Source organism: Chamaea fasciata, unplaced genomic scaffold (genome assembly GCF_029207755.1).
Source record: "Chamaea fasciata isolate MVZ Bird 193981 ecotype frontalis unplaced genomic scaffold, bChaFas1.0.hap1 SCAF_14, whole genome shotgun sequence".
NCBI classification, from domain to species: Eukaryota; Metazoa; Chordata; class Aves; order Passeriformes; family Sylviidae; genus Chamaea; species Chamaea fasciata.
Window position 1 is genome coordinate 9,837,734 of NW_027094099.1, and position 26,928 is coordinate 9,864,661.

Sequence of the window (26,928 nt, forward strand, 5' to 3'; positions counted from 1 at the left end):
CCAGAGTCATAACACAACTTGGTTTACTGTAAATAAAATTCTCTGATTTGAGCCATCATCCTGGAAGCTATTTGCTCTACTCCAAGTAACTTCACAAGAAATTCCCCAAATTAATTACCATTTCTTTGTTGTATCACATTAGAATTAAAGCTATTGCACCCTTCACAAGTAAGGATTGCTCTTTCAATACATCCAAAGCTGACTGCACAGTCTGTTCCAGTTCTTGTACTATGAGATGCCAGGAAGCAAAGTCAGGCACAATTTAACCTCTCTAGTGAGAGACACAAATTCTGCGTTTTGAGGCTGCAGTATTATACGGTATTTAATGGTCTCTAACACAAACTAAATTGTCTTGTATTTTACTTGGGCTTCAGCTGCCATGTAATCTAATTGGATTTTCAAACGTGCCTTAGGGTGATTGAAGTGCCTATCACCAGAATTTTCAAATCCAGAGAAGCTGTCTGATGGAAGAGTAAAAGTAGAAGCCATCAGGATTTGCCAGCAATTAACCACAAATGGATGACATACCTTTAGAGAAAGGCTTCCCACTTATCTCTATCTTCGTGGAGAAGCCAGGTCCCCTTGGGCAAAGAGCTTCAAACTCAGGAGTTCCCCTGAGAGGACACTCCTCGCACTCGTAGCCCCAGGCTGCCCCCACAGAGCAGCAGCAGGCGTCCATGCGGTGCCGGCCGGGGATCTGGGCTGTGCACTGCTCGTCCTCGTGCTGCAGGTAGCAGCTCTCCAAGCGAATGTCTGTTGGACAATTTAACAGCATGTTGAGAAAGAAAGACAAAATGTAGTTTGCTGCAGGGGAATTTTTTTTTTTTCCAAAATCCCTTCACAGGACAGCTCGCTCCACGTATTTGTGGACTCAGAGGAGCATTCCAAGCTTACCGCGTAATTCCTAACAGTAAAATATCAATGCTGAACTCAGAAATTAACAGTTGAAGCAAGTTTAAAACTCCTGAAAAATGGTGCTCAACACCTGAAGTAAATTTTGGACCAGGAAAGGATTTTAAACATTCCAGCTTGCCATACTTACATAAGGCCTTTTAATTACTACAACTTATGCCCTGTTCAGAGGCAAATCTTGGGCATTACTGTCACAAATGGACAAGGGTGCTTTGGGTGGCAGCATACTAAACTTGGATATTCTGTTGCACACTCCATCAAGGGGCATGGTATGGCCAAGTCCCAGCCCACAACAGTGTGGCCTCCACTATTCCAGCCTTTGTGGAAGGCGGTTTCAGTGGGGCTGCAGATGAAGAGTGCTAAGAGCATGGATGATCCCTAGGGACTTGTCAGATGAACAATCAGGAACTAAACTGCTTTCACCAGCTAGCAGATGGTGATGGGCTTTAGCTACTGCCATTGGAACCTGCTCCTATTCCAGGTGAATTAAGTTCATGCCCCTGACTAATTCCATTTGAAAAATGGGCAAACATAATTGTCCTTTCTTGTTAGAAAACACGCAGTTCAACCACTGGTCACTGCATAGATCTGCTCTTCCCCAGGACACCTGTAAATGGGATTAACACCTACCAAGACAAGTCCGTCCAGAAGCATCTAAAGTCATTCCATTGGGGCACTGGCAAACAAATGACCCCAAGGTATTGACACACTGCCCATTTGTACAGACTCCAGGAAACACCTCACATTCATTAACATCTATTAAAGAAAAAAAACAGAAGTGAGTAAGAGTAATCACTAGCATGGTAGACATGAACAAATTAGCAAAAATATGATATGAAAAATAATAACATTGTAGTGTTTTTAGGATAAAATAAAAGAACACAGCAGTCTACGTGGTCTGGAAAAATTCAAAACATTTACAATTCACAAAGCAAGTCAGCCAGATCCAATGAATTACAGAAAACAACTGATGATCAGAAATAATACATGCTGCTATTAGCTATTCCTACATATACTGAATTTAAATTCAAAAGTAACAGAAAAGGGAGGGGTGTTTAAAAACTATACCCATTTCCATACTCACTGTGGGCCAGATATTTGAAGCAAATGGGCAAAGAAAGATTAAGGTAAGTTCAAAATGACATTATGCATTATTCCAACTAGATTCAGTATTTTTTTTAAGATTTTTGAAAATTTTCCCTATCTGCATGTCTGGAAACTACAATACAATTTGAAATCTGGCCCTATGTCCTTGTCAGCAATTAGCAACTTTATATATATTAAAATAACCTCCTTACAACTACACACAGAGTTTAATTGTGTTAAGTAAAAACTGTATTTCTATATGTAAAAGACAAATTTAGCATTTTTGGGTAAGGATAAATTGATTATATGCATTAGCTTGGCTTGAGCTTAAATAAATGTTTAGTAATCTAAGTGTGAGGTCGTCCCACCCATGTCATTTGTGGAAAGCATATGCTTCACAACTGCCTTTGGGAAAAAGCTTCCAACATTAAACATGCTCCAAGATGAAGCGTGACAATTTTTAGGACAGGAGAGGATAAAAACAAGAAATGGGAAAAAATGACTGGAAATCTGTAGGTGACTACTCATGTATAGAGTAACCAACAAGTGGGAAGGTTGGGCTGGTTAGGCCTCCAGACAAAACTCCTGGTGCAAAGAGACTGCATCTCTCAAACCTCATGGAGCACGATGGAGGATAAATGCTGGGGGGCAAATCAGTGGCCTCTGCCCTTGAACAGATATTGTAAATTGACTGGAAGGTATGAAGTAAAGCCAGTGGATTATTAGAAACCACTGAAACACTGTTCACAGCCTGTGAGCAATATTGCAGCTGACAACTCCAGGGCTCACCCATAAACGAGAGGAATGCTGCCAATTTCGTTTGCTTATTTCCTTGCACAAGATCTATTACTCATTTTACATGGGCTGTGTATGGGAGAACTGACTATCACCTTTTGGGAACTAAACTTACTTCTGTCTCTAACTTGCCAGTAAATTTCCTAGAGACCTTTCCCTGTCTTGAAAAATGCTTACATTGGTTGAAAACCAAGTAAGGCTTCAATAAGGTTACAAGGAAGGGAAACTACTCTGAAAAACCTGGGACTATCCAGGTCCCATAGAAATGAGAAAGATTAAAGCATGTAATAGATGTAATCTGATGTGCTGGAAAAGGAAATGCTGAAAACAATTATGTCTCTATCTTGGAAGGATAAACTTTCCATCCCGGTAGTGTTGAAAATGTTCTAAGACTTTCCTTGCAAAGAGAGATAGGTGGGCCCATTATTTTTTTTCTTTTCTTTCACTTAAGCACTTCACAAAGTGTTGCTGAGGTCAGATAAGTTATGTACAGTGGGTCTGCAGCACAGACGTGCCAAGGTATTCAGTCATCATTTGGAAAGCAAAGAGTATGTGTGAGGGTGTTCCTCTTTTTTTTTTTTTTAAGGGAAAAAAAACAATGTTTCTTTATGGAAGCTACATATGGGAGTAATTTTTAAAAAATATTTTAACTGCAGTGTCATGTCAGATGTTGTCAGTCAGGATGACCCACAGCAGTTTGAGACTCTCTGAGCTTCTGCATATTATGTAAATATGCAGTACTTTTCCAGGGGTTCAAATAATTCAAATAGAGATGAAATAGGGTGGGACCTTCAATTCTCACAGAATAGTATAGAGTCATCTCATACCAAGCAAAAACCTACATATTTAAAATATTAACCTTTTCTTTAACCAAAGTATAACTGTGTCCTGATGTTTTTGTGTTTGTTTGGTTTTTTATAGGACAGTGAAAATATGCTTTGGAATATGTAGGATTTCATATAATGTCGTATGGGAGAAAGCCAAGGTTAAGGAAAAAAAAAGAAAACTACTGTGAATGACAGCCTTCGAACATTCTTTTGCTAAAGCATTGTAATGGTTTATCACATCACTGTATTACTTATGCCATGTTTTGTAGTAGATATGACACATAATTTGTAAAAACAGGTTAGTCAGAATTTGAAAGGAGAGAGAGCCACCTCCTTATACTGGTAGACACTGTATTTGCAAGTATGTACTTTGAGATAAACTGTGAGTATGCAGGAATGTTAAACAAACTGAAACCAAATTCATCCCTGACGTAACTCTAATCAAGTCAATGAAACAACACAAGGTAAGAACTTGGCAGTGTTCCTCTATGCTAAATTAACCACTTAAATCAAAACACTGGCATCTTTTTATTCAAGCTCTGATTTATGTTAAGGCAATAATAAATACCTTCACACAATGTTCCTCTTATTCTTGAATATCCCTTTTGACATATTGGGTCTGTAAAACAAACAAAAGTGAAGTTTCAGAATACTACAGTCCAAAACTCACCATTAATTTATTGTGCAAAACTGATCATGTGAAACATTAACTAGTTTATTGCTTTGAGAAGCCTGAGTGCTTAGACAGCATCCCAGTATTTTCTGAGATAATAAAGAGATAAGATGAGGCAACTACATAAACTATATAGAGTGCGAGCCTTTATCCTCTTTTGCTTCCCATGTGTCTCAGCTAGCTAGCCTAAAAGTGGTTATGATTTCTGTTTCATTTGAACCAATTAATTCATTTCACTTGATCACAGCACATTACAGACCTATTTATCATGGATGAATGAGGATGAAATCTGTTAAGATACACAGAATGAAATTAACCAAAGATTTGAGCAAACTAGCAGCTTTAAACATATAGAAATAACAACCCACACACATTTCTGCATTCATCAGCTCATCTCTGGGTTCCCAGCTCAGTAAAATTATCAAACAAATATGCAGCGACCTCAACTCATTTTTTGATCAACTGTATGATTCTCCAGGTCATCAGTTAATCTACAGAGTATAATAACAAGGGCTACTCCCTCTCCTCCCTTTATTACCACACCAAAGATCCATTTGTTTCTAACATTTCCTTGGGATCTCTGGGGAACATTTATTGCTGCATTTATTGCTACATCGTTAGGAACTCCAAATCACTAATTATGACAAACCATGCTAAAGTTAAGGATGTCCCTTACAGACTGTAGGTGTGGTCCTTTCCCTTCAGTGCTTAAACTTGTAAAATATTTACTGTAAAATCCAGTTAGGATCTTCTGTAGCTACCTGCTACCTCTCAAAGATTAAGACTTCTCTTTTCTGGGACTGAATAAGGAATGACTGCTTGACAACAGAACAAGTAAAGTTATTTGTCTAGCCTGTGCCCAACTTCTACGACAATAATCTGGACCAACCTCAGAGGAGGAAAAGTCCCAGGTTCCTGAGGAAAATAAAGAGCATTACCTCGTTCACACGGTGTACATGGGCTTCCCCAAGCAGCACCTAGTGAGGAACAGCACTGGGACTTCAGAGTTGCTCCATTGATATTTATTTCACACCTTCCATTGACTATGTTCTGCCAACAGGTACCCTTGACAGTTTCTGTTCGGAAAAAACCAATATGTTTTCATGTAGATTCTCTAGCATTATGCATTACTGTATTTACAAACACATGTGAATTTAACCATAAAAAGAATCATCCTTTCATTATAATTTACCACATCAGAGCTAAATTTATTTTAAAAATTAATTTAACCTTCTCTATGCCGGACTATAGCCTGAAATCATCCCAGCACAGAGCTCTTGCAAATCCTAGTTTATACTTATTGTCCTTAACAGGGAGTATGTCAGTACCATTTAAGATTCGAGGCCCTGTATTGATTATGACTCAGATTAGGGGCACATGCAGAAGAATAGAGTAGATACGAACTCTTGCTCCATCTTCCATTATTTTACTAGATCCCCCAGTTGGGATATCTTCCCATATGGGGAGTGGCAGGAGATAGCTAAGGATCAGACAGCTGTAGTCCTACAGTTTTCCTCACTGACTAGAAAAGAGCTATAAATTACTGTCCAAACAGAACAGGCAAGAAAGGAAATTATGAGCCCACAGAGTATCTGAGGCACAGCATTGTCCATGGATGTTCTTGAGCTGGTCTGGACTGTGCATAACTTGTTCATGCTCCATCTCAAATACAAAATTCTTTCCAGAGAGCAGATCCTAATTAGAACACGTTCACCTTATTACAGGAGAAATTAAGAAGGTGAGCACAGACCTAGCATTTCTGTGTTGGTTAGAAAAAATTTTTAACCCTCTTTCAAATTTGACATGAAAGCACCCCAAGCTCCCAAGTGCACTTTATGCCTCTGTGGTAATGGCAAAACCAAGCACTTTGTAATGTTGATTCTGTTATGTTTTCCACTAAATTAATCTACGCAAGTTATTTTAAAGGATTTTCTTAAGCCCGTGTACAATGTTCCCATGTCATTGGACATTTTTAACCAGCAAATATAAAATCTTCAGAGGAATAAATACCTATGCAGATGGTTCTGGTTGGATCCAAAGTACTTTCAGGAGAACATTCACAAACAAAAGAACCTGGTGTGTTTTTGCACACTCCATTAACACAGGGGTTGGATTCACATTCATCAATATCTAGAAAAGAAACACACTGCTATTAGTCCCATAAACACATTGATACGTTAGAACAGTCTGTGGCTCAAAAAGAGCTCAAACCAGGAGCCCCTTTGGCTCTGTTCCTCACACAACAGACTTGTAAAGCTTGGTTCTTCTCACCCTTGGCACAGTGTGGGCTCACTGCCAGTAGTAAATAGGGAGAGAAAATACAGGCTATTCCATTAGGTTATCTAATCATTTCATTTTGGCTTTGTCCCTCCTTCCTCATTCTCCTTCTCCCCCGCAGAATTTATTTATGGTGATTTTTTTTTAGTTTTACACATTATATCCTCATGAAGGTTCAAAGTATTTCTGGCACAATCTGAGAACAATCCAAACGAATAAAACTAGGATGAAATGGTGTGTTGCCAATTACCTTCACATGTTTTTAGATCAGGAGTGTATACAAATCCCTTTGGACAGGTGCAGGTGAAACTTCCAGGGGTATTTCTGCATTGCCCATTGTCACAAAGCAGCATATTCAGTGCACATTCATCAATATCTACAATGAAAATAAAGAACTTTTTAAGAAATAAAACATTTCTGGAATAGAAGTCAGGACAGAATTTGCCTCCCAACAGCCACTTTTCAGAGGAGACAAATAGGGCAGGGGGATGTGGTGTGTGTGGAATATGAATACTGGATTTTTTTTGTAGAAACAGGTTTGCACAAGAGCTTGTACTTTCTTTCCTCACACATTCATAGTAAGTGACAGTCACATCACAGCTCAAAATAAAGCTGGGAATCACACTTTCATCCTGTCTTTCTTGTGGATTAGGTCTATGCAGTCTCTGAGTTGCTGCACAGCAGCACCCACAGCCATGAAAGAAACAAGGAGAGGATTGGTTTGAAAAGGTTTGCTGGTCATCCTAGTCTTTAAATCACCATTTTTTCCAAGCTAGCTCTTAACTGTCTTAGATGTTATAGTTAACAAGGCTAATGTAAGTCTACACTTGCTTCAGAGATGAAAAATTTAAATAGAATTGCTAGTGCTAAATTCAAGAACCCTGAGGAAATCTTTGGAAGAACTGTGGTCATTAGGCAGAAGTTGCAAGAAGGTGGCAATGGGCCATGAAGAGCAGGTGAAGACCAGGAGAGACCCAAAGAGCAGACGGGAACAATTGGCTAAGTCAGAGAGGCTTCAAAAAGTGTTGAGAGAAGTTGGGAAGACTCAGAGGGTCAGTGCAGCAGCTGGGAACAGCAAAAGTGCTAGGAAAAGAAGGGAGACTTGCAGAATAAAACAGACCATGTGGGAAGCTTCACAGGAGTTCAGAAAAATTGAGAGAGGGCCAGGTGGAACATTACGGGAGAATGGGAAACAGCTGTGATGCAGCATGGATGTGGGCTACAGCAGGGTGGGCTGGGGAGCATCTGGAAAACTCACAGATGGACTGGGAGAGAAGATGCCATCAGCTACAAGCAAACACTGGAATACGACATGGATAATTAAAGCCAAAGAAGCAAAAGGGAAAATGGAATTAATTACAGTGTGATTTTTATCTAAGAAAGATCAACTTTTTTTTTTTTTTTTTAAGATAGTGGATGGATAGTTTAGACTGGGATAACACCCATGACTTAAGCTATTTAGGCTTAAGTAGAGAATACAGAACCCAAATAAAATTATTACGTCAGCTGGAGATAATAGAAAGGAATTTAATAATTTTAAGGTGGTTCCAGAGCTGGATGAAAGAGAGACTGCAACTGGATATATTAAAAAAGAGAAAAATCATGATGAAGTGAGCATATTAGAAATGCTTTCGGGGATCAGACTTGGGACTGGTCCTATAAAATATTCTTTTTAATGCTGAAGTAAAAAAAATGAATTGAATCAAAAACTTTGGACAACACTAAGCTGTAAGTTATTACCAATACAAAGAATCAGGCAAGGCTAAATTAATCTTGACAACATAAACAAGAAAAATAAGATGAAATATAATCACTAATTTTCAAAACTTTGCAATTAGGGACCAATAACAATAACATGCTAGAAACCAGAACTCATCAGCTGAAGGCTAGTGAGCAAACTCTGGATGTAACTCCCAATTAGAGGTTGACTTTGATCCCACAGTATAACACATATTTGAGAAAAGACTAATGCACTCTAGAATCAGTTTAGGCAGGATATTCCATGGGGAAATGGAGAATTTCTGGCATGACTGTACAAGGCACTGGTCAGACTTCATCAGAACACTGTACACTGGACAGATCAGTCATGTTCAAGGGAAGGCTGCAGCCTCTTTTTACGAAAAGAATGGAAGTATAGATTCGGATAGTTCAGCCAACAGAGTTTGAGAAAGGATATGATGATTCTTTATAAATTTTGAGGATAAGACATTTCATACCAATGCAGTTTTTCCCAGTTGAGTCTACTTCATATCCAGGGTCACAATAACATTTGTATGTTCCATGCAGATTCTCGCACCTCCCATTTGGACAGAGATCAGGATCCAATAAGCACTCATTAATATCTACATAAACGTAAAAAAACCCAAACATCAGAGCAGCAGTTGTTGAGGGCTTGTAGGGGTTAATTCTCCAAACTAGAAAAACACAGCTTCAATACATTAACACTGGCTGCTCCATATTTATAATTATGTAGTTCTGATTATGAAATTCACACCTAAATATTCACAACTCAAGAAAAAAAAAGCATCTGTTTATCATTGGTTTACCTCTAGCCCATGGTCATTTAGGAAACTTTCAACTGGAGGCAAGAACTGGGATTTTAAACCAGAGATCAGAGATTAGATTTAGAGAGGCCCATGTACTAATACTCCCCGTATCTCCTGATTCATAGCATTTCCAGATGGCATCACTTGCCAAAGCATTAATATCCCTCCTTTCTGAGTGCTTTTCCCTATCTACTGCCAGCAATTCTACTAGTGAGCATTGGCTGACTTAAGAGTTTGCTGTTTCACAGTTCTGTGACTGCAAAAGTGTAATCATTTCCTCCTTCTCTGTGGTTAAACAAACCCTGACCTATTTTGACAGATGAAAACATGAGTAAGCTCAGTTTTCAATATGGCTTTATTCTTCAGGATGATTTCACCTGAAATATGCAAATATGACTTGCACAGAAAGTCATGTAGGTAACGACACTTCCCATAAATTTGTCATTATTTTATAATGGCACTTAGATACACTCCATCATGTAAACCACAGAGGCCCCACTGGTGAAATGGCATGATTCTGAAACTCCATGCTCCATTCCTTTTACCCTAAGCCCTTCTCACATTCTCTTCTGTCACCATCCTCACCAGCACCGCTAAAAAATCAAAGATATCAAGGTAACGTTTTCAGACAAAAGTGTTACATATAAATTTGAATTACATTAGGTGATCTTACCATTTCCTCCTGCAGTCATGCCAGTTCCACTGCTACACAGAGCCTGATATTCAGCTGGAAAGAATATTAAAAAACTTACTGGAATATTCTTTCTTAGCTCATTGCTTTCAGCATCACCATTTACAGTATGGCAATTAATTATTCGAAAGAAGTAACATGCCTTCCAATTCTTATGAAAACATTAATAACCTCACAGTATTCTGAACCTGTGAAATATTTTAGCAGATTCAGGGTCTGAATCTGTTCATGAAGATGGATGAGTAAAAATTTCACATGATGAACCGTGGCATTTAAGAATAGACATAAATTTCATGCTGGTCCTCCTACACAAATGAACCATAACGTATTCATAGCAAGATTCTCCAGAACTTTACGTCCAAGTCCTTGCCCAAGGTACATGTTCAAAGAGATCAGGAAACAGAACATTTTTTCCTATAAATCTGCCCCATATTTAACTCCATTTAGCAGGAGTGTCTTCATGAGTCCACAGTAGATCAAGGATATCTTATTCTTAAAAGTAAATAAAATTAAAATATGTGTCTAAGCTTCTCAAATTTCCCACTTTCTGCTGGGTTCAAGTTTTTCCTTTGAGTTCAGGACAATTAATAGCATGAACTGAGAGCCAGCTCAGCATTAATTATTGCCATATTCATTAATTAAACTAAACTGCACATTTGTCTGTGCATTGACTACCCAAAGGTAAGCTACCTCAGGTCACTTGAAGGGTATAGCAGTCATGCAGCAAACATCTGACTGGCAGGTGTACATAAGGATTTGAACCTATAAATTAATCAAGATTTTTCCATTAAAAACTGGAGTTAAAAATTGTATTTTTTGTTATCTACATCTACCAAAATATGGTTTGTTGTCTGAAAATGTCCTGTTTGTTTTTAATGTGCATAAAAAATCTGGGGTCAGATATTGTAATTTACTGTTCCTTTAAAAAATTATCTCCTGTAGTCTTAAAACACATAAAAAATAAAAGATTGCTCAAAATATGTTACATATTATACAACAATGTAACCTCCTGATTTAAGTTGCAATGCTAATATAAAACTTTCTCCTACCTTTCTAAAAATATTTTATCAACAGAATTCCTAAAGGAGAAGATTTACCAATGAACACGCCATACCTGAGTTTTGTGCTGGGCAGGGCTGGCAAGGCTCTCCAAAGGCATAGTCCGTGCTGGCACAGCAGCATTCTGACTTGGTAACTGCACCTGTTAATGGTCTCACACATTGTCCTCTCTTGTAGCCACCGTAGCACGTGCTGCGCATATGTGTATCTGAGGGAAGAAATCTCTCTTAATCCTGCCATAGCCAACTATCCTGCCATAAATTATAACAAGTATTAAATGTAGCTCGGGTGTCATAAACACCATAAAACGGCTGCCAAAACAAAGTATCTTTCACTGTTTCCCTCTGCTTTGCAGCCACCTATACACCCCCCTCTACTTGGGACAGGAAGTTCTTCTTCCTCACTCTCCCAAGAATTAAGGCATACAAACTGCATTTAATAACTCAACATGCATTGGTGACCTACTAGGCAAACAGTCAGTTCCTAATCTTGAGAAGCTGTGGGGAAAATGGACAAAGTCTTTGCTCTTTCTCTGCTTGTAAAAAACCCAAGGAAAAGTAATTAATGCTATGCCAGTACACAAGACTTCATATGTTTCTGTTTTCAGGTCCTGGGGTGATTTTTCTCTTTAAGATCTGGCCCATAAATGGCTTTCACAAATATTAGTATTTTCTAATCAAACACTGAGCTTGTACAGAAATGGGCAGAAAATTGGGTACATCCCACATTAAAAAGAGGTGACAGAGTAATAACATCTTTAAGCTCAGTGAAAAATGAAGAATTTTACATTGACAGAAACAGGGCAAATTCTCACCAACTCAGAACTGATGCAGCACTAGGCACCTCTGCTCTGTACAGTCTACCTGACCTTGTGATTTGACCCACACTTTTTTTCTCTTTAAATAAAAAGAAAATTAACACAGAGCAAAATGGGCTATTATAGTAAATATTCCAGAGCTATTAGTATCCACCATAATTACTACCCACCATTCCACAAAAAAATGGTGAATTCTACATTCAGACTTGATCTGTCCATCAGTCTAGCAGTAATGTCTTAACCTTGGTTAACTGAGACTCCATTAAGTTTGTCTTACCAACACAGACACGTCCATCCAGTCCTACTGCAAGGCCAGGGAAGCATTCACATCTGAAGGAACCATCAGTGTTCACACAGCGCCCGTTCATGCATATTCCATCTGTCTCACACTCATTGATGTCTGTTGGAGAATAGAATGAGTTTTATTAGAAGTTAAACTACAAAGTGTTCAATGCCTGGCTGAAACTTGCATTTGTGCAGTTTATTTTCAATATATTCTATAGAAAAATATCAAGGTAAATGGAGAATAGTTCAAGTAAAGATTTTGTTAGGAATAATGATGAATTCGTTCTTTGCAATAGAATAAGAAAATGCCAAATTCAGGATAAATAAACAGAACAAAATTATTTTGCTCTCCTTGGTGAATAAAAGGGACTACATTTTCCTAACTGGTTCCCAAGAGGTACATGTTCCAATTTAGGAGTCATTCAGGCAAAATCATAATTGGAGGAAGAAGGAAACTGTGGCTGCTAAGACAAAGGACTTATGTAGTATATAACAGGGCATTCTCTTTCCCTATTACCAGTTCATGCTGTAAGAAATCAGTCCAAATAGCAAATTCAATCTTTCATCTCCCCACAAGGTGCCTTCACAGGCCACCAAAGAATTTCCTTTCCACCTGCTGCACATCTGAACCTCCCTAGTCAGCCCCTGACCGCAGTCGCTGTCTCTCTGGTGATCTGCATGACAATTGCGTTTTCCTATCAGATGCTCATTACAGCCCATTTAATAAACTTTCATTGAACAGACTGCACTCCAGCCTTGAAAAGAATTCATTAATGATTGGAGCCCTGAGCAATTGCCTGGCACAAGCAATCTTTACCCATCTTTACCCAACAATGGCACATTGGACAAAAAGGCCCAGAGCAATGAAACACAGGAATGAAACGTTATAATAAGCTATCACAAAGAGATGTTCAATTCATAAAAAAACTATATAGGCTGTGTATCCTGCTAATAGTAAGATCATTCTCTAGATGCAGACAGCATAGTATCATTTTAGAAGTGATAAAGAAAAGGAGTGTTATAAATATTGTTTGGAAGTATGTATAACCTCTATAAAATAATTACTTCGTAACAATTCTCCATACTATATACAGGAGATGGTGTGTGTGAAAATTTCCTTTTTTCTGACCTTAAAAGGGCAAATTGAGAGTGAAACACCTCTGTGTTTTACTTAGTTTGTGTTGTTTGGCATAAAAAACGGCTTGTATGATCCAAGATTCCTTTTTCAAACTGCATTTTAAAATAAAAGCTATATTTAAGTACATGGGCTCAAATAATTTTTACTTCATCCTGCAATTTCTTTTGGTCTGTTTCAGACACATCTTAAATGTTTTTCCATTTTTCCCACTTTAAATTTAGACCTTACTCAGTGCAGGTAAAAACGGAGTTGGGATTCAAAATAAGTCCATGCTATTTAATGGTGTAGACAGTTATTTTGGTAAACAACACTGAACTCCTATGAGCAAAAAAAAAAAGGAAAAAAGCTTTCCTTTTTTAAGGTTATTTATAGAAACAGAAAGGGAAAATTACTTCTTTCCCATTTCCTGTAGTTCATATTTTAGAAAAGATTTTGTAAGCTAGTAAAGGGTGAAATGTTTTTGAAATGAAATCTGTTTTCTTTTGTACTGAGTTATACATGTGTTGGAAGTACTGGATTTTTTAAAGCTAAAGTGGGTGGTGGCACTTAAAATCGTGCAAGTTAGCTGAAAACCTGGTTCCTGTAAAGATGGGTAACAAGCCTCTGCTTTTACCAGGCTTGAGATTTCACAGAGTAAATCAGCTTCACCCATAGGAATAAAGTCCATATTTCTAACCTTGAGAAAGCTCTGCTGTCTTCTGTGGTAAAAGTCACCATTTGGACAATTCAAAATATACTCAACCTGGTTCTGGAAAACTAATGGATTAATTCTCCATGTTCAGTGAGTTTTGCCTTTTCTGCTTAGCTTGCTTAGTATGCTAGCTGGGTACACAAAGTCCTCTAATTTTAAGCAGGAAAAATTTACTCAGACTACTAAACTACCATTTTCAATTGTCTTGCAATGGCTTTTAATTTGGGGAATTCCTGTTTGATCTAAAGATTAAACAATATATGGAACAGAAATAATGCTTCAAACTTCTGTATGCCTGAGAGAAATGTTTCTGAAAAATCAAGCAAATCATCATTGAAAGAAGCTAATGGTGAATAAATTTAGCATGTCTTGTATTTCAGGGAATATACAAGACTATGGTGTAACTTTTTTTTTTTGGCATGTTACTTCAGAAAGTGTAAGTGGAATTTTTTACCAGACAGCCAAGCATATGCCCTGTACTTATACTTAAATTCCAATTTTATGGAACTAAGCGTTAATTATATTATCCCCATCTTTGGGTTAGAAGCCTTCTTAACAGCTGAAAACTCAGAGTGCATCAAATGAGACAGTCACAGAAGCAAAGAGTTGCACTTTTCCATTCCTTTGTTGACCCCCTAGTTAGGCAAAAACACATGTTCAACTCCCTATCAAAATTGCTCAGGCAGGAAACAAATTTGCTGCAGAAATGCCAGTTTGTGCATTCACTCCCTGCACATCCAACCACTGCCTTAGAGTTTTTTAGCAATGGGAAACAAAGATACGTGGACCTCCTTCTTGCTCGCTCCAAATATCACTTATTGCAACAAACCGAGTCTTTTTATGCTCTAAACCTCACCAAAACAGGCAGGCACTGGCTGTCTGTCACTGTGGTGTGGCTGTTCACACATCCCTTTACCCAGCCAGCTCCTGACCACGTGCTGTCCTCACATCTTGCCAATCCCTGCCCATGCACGAGGTGACCACACACCAGCCATGCAACCCATTCTCTGCTTATATGACCTGGTTTCTACCTCGCTGTGAGCTGAACCTTCCCCAGAGTGCTTTCTGTTGCTTACCAGAAGTGAACAGGATTTCTTATCTAGCACAGAGTTTCAGCCTGCGTAAGATATTAATGCGTACACTTGACAAACAAATTCAGGATATGCAGTGTCAACAATGAGTGTTTCAAAGACTTGTAGTTCTGTAGGACACAAGTTATATACTCTGCATATTTGGCACGTACAAAAAGGACTCAATAAGTACAAACATCAAAATGTACAGGAGAAGACATTATTAAAGATCAAATTTTTAAAAATTTAGTAACATGACTGGAGAGAACTGTGTTCCTCTAAATACTGAAGACCTGGGAATTGTTTCATGATACTTTGGGCAAATGGAAGAAAGGAGACAAATATGAAGATAGTAAAAAGCGTAATTTGGATGTCCAGGTTTCAAAATCTGGTTTGATTTTGACCCAGTAATAACTTTAACATGTAATAAATGTTAGCTTGCTCATCCATAAAGAACAAGGTTTACTGTAAGTGCTGAAAAGCAGTGGGAGAAATCCTCCTTTTTACTATAAGATTTGTTCCAACTTTCAGTAGGAATCAGTTGAGTTCTCTGCAATTTTGGATATTTTTCAAATATTCCTCCTTTGATGCAGAGAAGTAACATTTCTCTAGGGCCAGAAACTCCTTTTTCACTGCATCTGTACTCCTAGCCAGAAGGCACATAACAGAGGCCAAACATATTTGTGTTTTAAGTAGTCAGGTAGAGTTACCATCTTCTTGAATGGCATTTCAGGGAACAGACTGATGTAGTTCTCAAAAAATTAAAAAGATAGATAGATATATATATATATAGATATAGATATATATATAGATATAGATATAGATATATAGATATATAGATATATAGATATATTCAAGGCAAAAATCAAGAGAAGCACTTGGGCTCAGCTGAGCTTGCCTCCATGAGTCACATCCCTGTTAATGACACAGAGAGCAGCCAGTGATCTCTGGGAACACAACTGGCTGATGTGCCATGACCTGATGGGCATTGAAGTCTCACTAACATCCCACACAGAGCAGGTGGAAAATAAGCTTTGGCAAAGCAGACACATCCCATTTGGAAAACAGGTAAGATTGGAAATAAATGCCATTGCTTTAAGTGTGTGAAGGCTGCAGCCAACACAGCCAGCAGCTGTTAGGCTAAGGAGACACTTGTGTGGTAATGCACAATATTTCATTTGTGAAACTAAAGAACATCCCAACCAAAGCAACCCTTTCACAAAGCCAGAATGGGATCATCTCTTTAAATTTACCTTATTCCCTCACCTGAAGGCTGGGTAGCACTGTCCTGCATCCCAAGTGCAAAAAGTATTAAATTCAAGAGGTTTCAGATATTTTACATGTTTTATTGTCCTGATTTTGATCTATAATCTGTTTTAGACTGGTACAGTGTTCAATAAGCAAAAGGATTCAAACTAATTCACCTTTCATGCCACTAACTCTCAAAACCAAATTATTCAAACATTTACTTTTGGTATTGGTCCACAAGATGTGACGTTTTTTAAAAATTTGCTGAAGTGTAATGAAGCACTTCTTCTGCCTTGATTCAAAGAGCTAAAAGATTTTTAATTTTTCAAAAGAAAAACACAAGTAACTTGGCCCACCACTTGTTTATTCTTTGACTTCTGCCTTGTGCCCTGTAAAATGTGTTAAACCATGAAGATTTATATAGACAAAATTTCCATTTCCTGATGGGACAGAAGAAAACTCTAATGACATAACTAGCAACCAGGAGGCTGCAGTGTCTCCCACAGGAGTTATTGCTGAGCTAGTGCAGCAAATGGAAAAGACAATCTTGCTGTGGTGGTCAAGTCTGCATCTTGGTCATACCAAGTGCTGGGCACGCCTCAGAGATACTGTATTGACTAGGAGCACTCAGACAGGAATGGGGGAAAAGCCCAAAAAACGCAACAAGCCAGGATGTTTGGGTGGCCAAAGGCAGAACTTTCAAAGGTCAAACACAAAACGTGAGATATACTGGAACCAATCTGCAGAAGACACCATAGGCAAAAAACCCCTGAGTTTAAGTAGGTCAGTTCATGTAGTCCTTGTTCAAGAATATTTCCCACTGGCTGGTTGGGGTGGTTGCTCAACAATGTGGAGAAGACTGAGTACCGTCTTTCACAATGACAAATAATTCCAGCTGATTAAAAAAGTCTATCTGCTCAGAATTCTGCCTAGTGTTCCCAAAAATCACTGTAAAGAAATAAGGTTATTCTTGAAGCTACCCAGAGAGACAGGACTCCCAAGTTCTGGGAACCCATAATTTATTGTGCTTACCTGTGCAATAGCGTCCATCAGATGCTAATTGGAACCCTGGTTTACAAATGCATTTAAAACTGCCATCTTCATTGATGCACATCCCATTGAGGCAAATGTTCCTGATGCTGCATTCATCCATATCTGAAAATGTACGTGATAGACATAATGCTCATAAAGTTCAAGCAGAAGAACTCTTACTGGTTATAACCAAAAGACAAACCTTAATTTTTCTTTTAGTTGCCAGAGCTATAATGATAATCAGAAACATATGATGGGACATACTGCACTGTCCTAGAGGATGTGTCAAAGCAGTGACTCCATTTTTCATAATGAATCATTAACATAAAAAGGAATAAATCCAAAAAAAGCAAAGAGAACAAAAAACTGATGAGAAACTGGACAGCTTTAGAACTTCCATTTGGTAAAAGCCATCAAGAAGCGGGAAAGGATGTAATTAAAGAGGGTTTGCAATCTTAATCTAAATAGAAGCTAGGTTAGAAGCAGCCTCCTGTTTGGAATGTAAATACAATTTTATGTTACTACGAAGACCTGAAGGGAGAGGAGTGAACATTTGGGTTTGGAGCGAAAACTTTTGTAACCTCCAGTGGAGAAGTCTAAGATTTATAGTATGGGAGAACTCTCAGCATTGTGCTCAAGCATGAATTCTGTGGGCACTACCAACCTCAACTTCCATTTAAAATAAAACCTGCCCCTTTCCTGCATTCAGCATGACAGGCCATAGAGGAGGGTATTTACTAATTAGAGCTTCATAAAAGCATTATTCAGCCTCTGACCTAACGGGATATCATGCAGAATTCAAATAGGAAAAGTAGGAAAAGGTGGAGGTCTCAGACAATGTTATTCTGAACCCTGCACAGTTACTCACAAAACGGGAAAGAAAGGAAAAAAAAAAAAAAAGGGCAAGTACAGAGAATTGAATTCTGTGCTTTTATATCCTCTCAGTCTTTACTTTGTCCTGGCACAGAGAGAGCAGTTTCGGATGTTACATCCAAAAAAAAAATCAGTAGTATTTACCACTTCCATCTGAAGAACTACACACAGTTACATTAAGATATGGCACAATGCCATGGTCTTTACTGATTAGTGTGTGTGCCTACAACACAATGCATTACAATTTCAGAGATGAAACTGTTTCATAAGTGGATGCAACAGACATTCTGGCAGCACACGCAATGGAATTAAAAATGTTATACCAGACTGCCGATGTCCTGGTTTTTATTACTATTAGCACATGGTATTTGGTGGGAAAGGAAGAAATCAGAATAGGGAGTTTTTTCCTGAATAGTCTAATATCCAAATATATTTAGTCAATGTACTTCCACAATAAGATATTTTAAAAGCAGCTTATGGTGCTAAACTGTATCTAAAAAAGAGTCAGGAAAAATAGTCTTAAAATGTCTGTCTCTACCAAGGATTAACAGAATCACTACTAGCACATAAAATCACTGGATCATAATGACATTACAATATATTCAGAATCGTGCTATTTTCCTTAATATTGCAGCTGTCTTGGACAGAAATTACACTTCTAGACATAGTGTGTTTTCTTTTTACTTACAGGCTAAGTCAGACAAAAATAATTTATGATTTTTAAAAAAAAATCATGTATCTATCCCAACCAGGAATTTTGGCATTGAGTCTTTGAGCTGAATCACTGAGATAATATTCTGCCAAAAATGTTTCTAAGAACAGTGCTTGAAATTCTTTTAACGTATGAATATATCATTGGAAACCCTCCCAAGGGCCTTGGGAAGCATGATAAAGAACATTCTTCTTTTTTTCCCCTTTACTAAAGGTCTGGGAGGTAGGAACACATCAATTATGTTTACAAATTTTTGTTAAAACTATTTTTATAGGTCAGACCAGCCTGCATCTACGTAAACCACATTGCTAGTCACCCAGTAAGATCCCATAAAGCATGCTGTTAAACACACAGTAAAATCAGGCAGCATGTGACTTGTGCTATGTTTTAAAAAGTACCACTCCCATCAAAGAAACTGCATTTGGTGATAGTGGTATGTGCTATTTCTCCTGCTGGACAGACATCCCATTGAGGATTGCCAAGCCAAGGCTCCAGAACTGGCTGCAAAAGACATTTTACTTGCCCTCCCAGATACAGCAAAAGGTATTTGGACATCCGACTCCTTGTTCCTTCCCCTCCCCCCTCCAGGGGGTCTTTTCTTTTTCATTGATGTGAATAACCTCTTGCAACTGTAGTTACTGATATGGAATAACTTCAGAAAAGTCTTACCTTCACAGTTTTTCCCATCAACTGCCACTTGAAAACCAGCATTACACACACAGTGAAAACTGCCATCAGTATTTATGCATCGTCCATTATTGCAGATACGACCATTCTGTAAGCATTCATCGATGTCTGAAAGACAACCGGAAAGCAAAATAACATTTTGGGGGATTCTTTTTTGTACTCAGGAGGCATTTTCCCATTTTCCCTTCCTCTAGTTTTTTAAATTTACATGGAAACTGTATTCACCTGAAAAATTATGTATTTTGATTTCTGTAACTGAACATTATGGGGGAAGAAAATGCTTGAAATTTCAAGTTGCTGTGAAAGAATTTCAGTGAACATTACAATGCAGCTTTCTCAAACAAGAATCAAAACTTTTGGTGGTTTTTTTTTCATTTCTTGCTCATCATGAAAATATTTTTATTGAACTTTAGCTTGACAGTACCTAACTACTTCAGGAAAGATGGGGAAAAGCTTGGCTTTTGCCACTGCTTTGTAAGGTAACAGGAAAGTTTAAGACTTTCCCACCTCAGAAGAATTTCTCCTGCTTACTTTGTATTTGAAACATCAGATCCTCATTCCCCTCTCTCTGCAGGAGGTTCTTGGCAAGTGCTTTGGAGGACCTGAAGAGTGATATCACACGAAGCTGGCAGCTCTCCCTCTCCTCCAAAGGAGGGGAGAGGAGATGCTGAGACAGACTGTCTAGACATTTTTCAGATTGCTCAGTATTCTCCATCAAGGCCTGGACCATCTCCCAGAGATTCCTGCACACAGGGGACTCTGCTCATAGAGAGCACAACCAGCCCATGCAGACCTGCCTATCCTGCACCCACGCTTCCCAAATACCCTGGGAGTGCCCTTTCCCAAGCCCTTTCTGTGGAAATGCATTGCTGCACTTTAGGAAGAAGTGGAGCACAGGGTGTCCTCCCAAATGCCCCTGCTCTCTGGACACTTAGGCTGGGGGAGCTGATGTGTCTTGAAATTGTGAACCTTTACTAGCCTTCTTATAGCAGCATGGTAGTCCTGTGAAGAGTCTAAGAAATCCCTGAAAATCAGTGTTTTGCAAGCAAGCAACCAGGCCAGCAGAGGCACGAGCCACTCGGTGACCAGCCACTGCAGCAGCAGCAGCAGCTTGCAGCCCTCCACCAAAAGCTTGATAAACCTCATTTGATAAACAAGCATCATCAAGTAGCAATGCATAAATGTGAGTTTCCTCTCTGCTCAGTCTCTTTTCCAGCCCTTGAGTGCACCCATGTCTGGCTTCACCTACTCCACCAGCTTTCTTCCTTAGGACAGGCAGAAATGCATCTCAAGGCCTTTTAATTTTTAGAGCTCATTAGGTTTTGCATGTTTATGCACCTGACTCTATTTAAATGTGTTGAAAATTATTAGTGAATCTTACTCTTCTGTACACAGACACTGCTGATCAGAGTCCCACCACTAGTCTGACATTTCTAATTTTCAAATGAAATAGTATCACCATTTTTTTCTTCCCAGAGAAACTTGCAAAAAATCAAAGCCCTCTCTCTCAATGAAATATCCAAAACTGCTGTCATCTCCCTGTAAGACCGGACCTCCTCTCGTCAGAAATGCTGAGCAGATTACAGTAAGCATGTAGCTATTAAAGCACACATTCATAGCTAATCATCATAAAATTTCACCTTTTTTTGAGGTCCATTTCATATCCTCTCTTCGGCAATTGAGACTCATTTTCTGTTCAGATCATTAATCACAATGTGACTTTATTCACCTATGTCTCCAATTAAGATATTAAATCAGCCAAGCTCCTACTAGAATTATAAGGAATCCTAAGAAGGGATGAATCAGTAGCTTGCAATACAGACTGCAATGTTTAGTCACCACAGTCATAATGCAGAGAAATCCCTCCCCTGGAACCTCAGAGCAAGGAACAGATAAACATCTGGTCATTATGGAGACTCCGTTTTTCAAGGGGAGACGTAAGGAATATGTTTCCAAAAGCACATCAGCACAGACACATTTGTGCATGCAAAAAAATAAAATCTCAACATCCAAAACAGTCATGCAAAGTAATTCTACAGCAAATGCTGATTTTGGCAGGCACCAGTGCTATATGTACATTTTGCCAAATACACCCCTCTAACCTTGTTCTTTTCCCTACACTCATCCTAAAAATTCCTTTAGAAAACCAAGATTCTGCACATCACAGCACTTTCTGCTCTGGCTGTCAAGCAAGCACAGCTCCCATAGATTGGAAAGGAACTGCTAAGTGACCACACTTAAATGCCATTAAGCTACTGGGCTTCTGACAACCATGTGTTTGTGTAATGAATCAGTCAAATTAAAAGCGTGTGACAAAAATGACTCATGAGTGAATTCATCACGGCTGAGACTCCCCTTCAGCACTCCCTCACCACCAGTCAGCTGAACTATGAAGATGCTTCCACAACACAGCTGCTTGGCAGCAGTTAGATCAAATACTCCCCAGCAACATGCAGCAGTGGTGCTGGCTGTGCATGACCTCCTGGACTGGAGAGCAAGCTTCTATACCACAAACACCTTTCTGATTCACAAAAGGAAGGAAAGAAATGCACACTAAGGTAACTTTCTTCTGGCTTTTTAGAAACTTTCTGATTCAGACTGAGTGCATGTTCTGCACCCTGCACTCAGTGCAGGAAGCAAAATATGACTCTGAGCATTCAAACATCCTGTTTCATTTAAATGCTTCATTTCTTATGGAATATCAAAGCAATCATCTATTCTTCTGCCAGAAATCTCTCATTATGCCTTAATTATAAAGGACTGCATCCATCTACCTTGACAGTTGAATCCCTACCCCAATCTGGGAGTGACAAAACCCTGACAGAGGGTTTGATGACTGCTGAGGAGTTATATGGTCCCACTCCCATAGGAAGACAAGATGAAGACCATCAGGACTGCAGTCGAGTCAGATATTCAAAATAGCTACAATGAGAATTCTGAGGCTCCCCCATCTAGACTTACCCAGTGCTCCACTCACTACTTTTCCATATCTAACTTTTCATTGCTGTAATTTAAGTTTAGTTCTTTCTCTGGCAGTGAGTAGAGACAACACTCTGGGAGTGTAACCTTATATTTACCCACTGGAAGTTTTATCTTTCCCCCCAACTTCCTTAGTCTTATAAACACAAAGGGTTTCTCCAAAGAGGGATGTTTAATTGTCCTGGAGATCTTCAAGAAGCAACAGAAAACAATGTCTTAATATAAAAAAAAAAAAAAAACCACAACCACAACAAAACATACCTCTTCTATTTCAAAGCCATAAATAGTGCCAAGATCATTTTAGCACAAGGCAAAATGTCTTTTCTCATAACCCAGACTGTGAACAGCCAGCTCCTGCAGGTCAGTCATTTCTAGTGCTCTATCTGAATTCTTTTTTTTTTTTCCAACTCTTATATTTGACTCATCCGTTAAATTTGGCTTGAAAACTATTCTCCCTCCTGATATGTAGACAACAGCAAATGTGGCTATATGCCCATTACCTCGGCACTCCGTTCTGGTCGCTGTGCTCTGATACCCAATACGACACTGGCAGATGTAGGACCCTTGGGTGTTCACACAGTCTCCACCAATGCATGGATTCCTTTCACATTCATCAATATCTGTGGAACACAGACAATACAATTTTATTACCACACCGGGGGAAAGTTATTTTTGCCTGCAGGAGTATTTCATAATTCTGTACTTGGAGAAATAGTGCCCTTCAATCCGTGAGAAAAGGGGACATCATTGAGATCCCACAAAAAGATCCCATGTTTTAAGATAAACAGGAGCTGGGAAAAATGAATTTTCAGTAAGATATTGCACGTGTGAGAGGTAGAGACCTTAATACCACATCTCCGCATTCCTAGCTCCACTGAAGATTTTAATAGAACCAAAGTCTTGCCTGTAAGAGACAGTTAATCCTTGCTTCTATCATTGAGCTCTTGCTGAGTTCCAAACTTAAAGGTCTCAAGAGTCCTACAAGATACTGCTCATGAGCTTAGAGAATAACTGTAGATCTTACTAAGCCTAAGTTTATGATTTTTTTTTAACAATAGGACATTGCATACTCAAAAAGCTGGTAGTATTTTAAAGAGGTCGTTTTCAATAACAAATAAACACATTACAGTCAGAGGTTAGCAAAATAAGAAATCCTTGCTTCTGTATAATTTTGTTATAATACTTGTTAAATACTGTTTTAAAGGCAAAATTGTTGTAAAAATAAGTTTGCCATTGAAATCAATCAGTTCTTCAAAGTCTCTTTACTGGGGTTTTGTTTTTTGGAGGTGGGGCTCTTCTATTTAAGAACTCAGTTATTACATTGTGTGGAGAAGAATGCTTTTTTTCTCCAAAATGAAATTCCCCTCTGTGATTTACAGCAGAAAACCACATACCAAGGCATTCCTCTCTACCATGCAGTTGGAATCCTTTGTTGCACTCGCAGCGGTAGCTCCCGGGAGTGGGAATACAACGTCCATTACGGCAGAGATGTCGGAATGCTTGGCAATAGTCAGTTAAGTTCACCGGCAAGATCGCTGAAATAACAGCAGTTGGAAAAATATTTTAATAGTTCATCATAATAGCTTCTGATAATCTACAACTTGAGCAGGATTTTCCATTAAAAATCAACATTTACCTTCTATTGTACTGTGAATTACACAGTGAATTGGGAGAGAGAAAATGGCACTTCGACTCTTAGAGATTTGTTTGAAAACAGCTAACAACCACAGAAATTTTCATTGAGGCAAGTCTGGTTGTGTTTTTATCTTTTGTCCTGCCAAAAAGGACCATGTCTGCTCATACCAAGAAGTAAAGTGGGTGTGTGGCACTGCAGGGACTCTACTAAAAGCCTGGAGTAGCAAAGCGCAGGCAGACTGGGTCATTATTTTCACTTTCCCAGATAGCAGTGAGGAGGGCAGGGATAACCCTGGGAATATGCCTATACTGTCTTTGGCAGGCAGGCATGAGCTGGCTCTGTCCCTGCTACCAGCTGACCAGAAGCTGTGCAGCTACGTCAGTGCAGTGTCAGCCTGAGCTAAAATACTTTGCCTCTTAGACTTATTAGCTCAGCTTGGTGCTGAATCAAGACTAAATAGTTTCAGCTGGTGCCAGCGCAAGCAGAGACTGCTTGCATCTGCATGGAGCTTGGGCAAAATCAGCTCCTGTTTACTAGTAAAAAAGTATGTGGCTATGCCAAATGATTTTAGGTGGCACATGCCTACTCCAGAGGACATGGGCATGTAGTAAATTCTCTGAGCAAAGACAGAAAAAGGACTATATTATATTGGTAATCCGCTCTGGCTTCTTTCTTATTTTAGCGAAAACTAACCCATCCATGTGTATCACTAAAATAGTTCTTTCTGAGCCCTGGGTCAGTCTCAGTGTCCAGCAGAGTAGTTTTTTGATCAGTACATTTCCTACCTGGCCAATTGCAAGTGAGGAAAACGACCTGAAAGAAGTTGCTTTCTCTCAGACAAGCTCTTTAATGTAAATATCTTTCACAACCTAGTCAAAGAGCCATTCATACTGCGCAGTGCTGACATGTAGCAAAGTTCACAACAGCCTTAAAATAACAGCAATATAACTACTATAATACATGAGCCACAGTACAGACAATGAGACTGGAATTTTTGAAACCTATCTTCAGAGAAAACACTACTAATGAGATAGGTATCTTGCCATAAGGTACATGGTAGGCAGGCTCTGATTAAAGGGATATCCAGCACCTCCATATCCACATAAAGTAAGTAAAAGACACCAACATCTGAAGGGAGCACACTGCTCCTGCTAAATTCATGTTTTTAAAGAAGCTAAATGCATATGGTGCAAGGAGAGGTTATTTCTTTCTCTCTTACGATGAATCGGTGGAGCCCGAGATGGATAGATGATTTCTGGATGTGGAGGAGGGAAAACTCCAGGAATGTGTGGTGGAGGGATGATGTCAGGACGGGCCGGAGGAAGGTCAGGTCTTGCTGGCAGCATAGCAGCTATTGTGCACAGTTTACGATACTCATCTGAAACATGAAAACATGAATGCTGTTTTAGACTCTTGCAGCCTGTTCTATTTAATCCAACTCTCCCCCTATTTGCAGTGTTTCAGATTAGCAAGAACAAACCTTAAATAATCTGGAAAATGTGAGCCTATATGTTTTCTTCATAGTAACAAGCTTTGTTCTCTGAATTGAGTCATTAATCCGCAGAATCTCAACACTACTTGTCAGAAGACTGCCAGTAAAAGGTAACAGAACTGACATTCTAGACATAAAATTGAACAGTGAGGTAGGGACCTGATCCTAATCTACGTAGTCCTCTTTCAAGCAAAAATCTTTGGTGAACTTAGTGTGAAGTTTACCTAAAGAAGGACTTCTGGATTTGATCCCAAGTTAATTTAATAGAAAGCTTGCCACAGAGTTAGAAAAATACTGAACAGGGAAAAAAGCCCAGTTTCAACTGGGTTTTTTAAAGGTTAACCTCCTAAAACAAAGAAATACAAATATAAGCAATGAGGCAAAACCAATTAGAGAATGAATACACTAACACTATTTCCCTGTGAAAATTACATTTGCCAGTAAAAGCAGAAACCAAATAAGGTGCAGTCTAAGCAGTGTAGCCAAAGAGAAACCAATTCAGATTCACAGATATTCATCCTTTTCCAGATGATGTGAAAATGATCTATTTTGCTGTAAGCACAGTCTATGCTGAGTGTGTTGCATTCTCCTATTTTTATTAGTGGCATCTGCCCTACTGCCCCACTTTTCCTCCTGCCCACGGCTCTTTTGTCTTTAGAGTGTGGGTTTGGAACTTGCGATCCAAAAAATGCACACAGAGTATCACAATTAAAGACCACATTCCAGCTGACCTAATTCATGTTCACAATTTGTGTGCACACAAGTAGTTATTTGTGCAGCCAGTATCTTTGAACTCCAAAATTTGAAGTCTGTGGAACAACAGGGAAGAGGAATTATATTGGGGGGGGGAGGGGGGGGAATCTAGAGAGTAATGAATTCCTGAAAAAAATATCAAAAATGAGAACAGAAAAATAAAGCAAATGTTGGGAGAACTAAACTGGATATTTCAGCCTTCAACACTTTCATCATATCTGCTTCCACCTGTAAAACATATTAGAAGTTCTTCCTGAATCACAGAGGATTTGTTAAACAAACATCATAGCCTAAAGTTCTGCTTTTTTTGATTATAATGTTTGCATTTATTGAATGCTGTTGGGTGATCAGTTTGTATCATGTGTCACTGCATTTCACTCTATTGTTCCTTCTAGTCCTTAAATAGTGTCAACGGTAAACCCTGTTATTCCACATAAACAATTCCCGCTGTGGTAGAAAAAAATACAGTGCAAGCCTTTTTTATTGCAACTTTAATTTCCATGTGTAATTTCTAGCAATTTTGTAGCTACAATTTTGTAGTAGCAACTGGGTCTTCTGCTGACATTTAAAATGCAACTACTAAGTTACATTATACAGCTAGTGCTCCCCTTTACATTGCAGTAAATTTCCATTTCAGAGTTAAAGACGC

The 26,928-nt window shown here is 38.8% G+C and overlaps 1 protein-coding gene across 3 annotated transcripts in view; it reads right to left on the reverse strand.

The window, feature by feature from the left end:
- FBN1 (fibrillin 1) overlaps positions 1 to 26,928 on the reverse strand; it is a 142,308-nt gene that overhangs the window by 50,710 nt on the left and 64,670 nt on the right. For all 3 annotated transcript variants that reach the window (XM_066196683.1, XM_066196684.1, XM_066196685.1), the window contains exons 11-25: positions 25,254 to 25,412; positions 23,793 to 23,933; positions 22,899 to 23,018; positions 19,402 to 19,527; positions 17,148 to 17,270; positions 11,961 to 12,083; positions 10,922 to 11,074; positions 9,790 to 9,843; positions 8,787 to 8,912; positions 6,821 to 6,946; positions 6,304 to 6,423; positions 5,232 to 5,369; positions 4,189 to 4,239; positions 1,543 to 1,668; positions 529 to 753 (exon numbers count right to left, since the gene is read on the reverse strand). In XM_066196683.1, the coding sequence (XP_066052780.1) occupies positions 529 to 753; positions 1,543 to 1,668; positions 4,189 to 4,239; positions 5,232 to 5,369; positions 6,304 to 6,423; positions 6,821 to 6,946; positions 8,787 to 8,912; positions 9,790 to 9,843; positions 10,922 to 11,074; positions 11,961 to 12,083; positions 17,148 to 17,270; positions 19,402 to 19,527; positions 22,899 to 23,018; positions 23,793 to 23,933; positions 25,254 to 25,412 (1,911 nt within the window). The remainder of the gene's footprint in view (positions 1 to 528; positions 754 to 1,542; positions 1,669 to 4,188; positions 4,240 to 5,231; positions 5,370 to 6,303; positions 6,424 to 6,820; positions 6,947 to 8,786; positions 8,913 to 9,789; positions 9,844 to 10,921; positions 11,075 to 11,960; positions 12,084 to 17,147; positions 17,271 to 19,401; positions 19,528 to 22,898; positions 23,019 to 23,792; positions 23,934 to 25,253; positions 25,413 to 26,928) is intronic.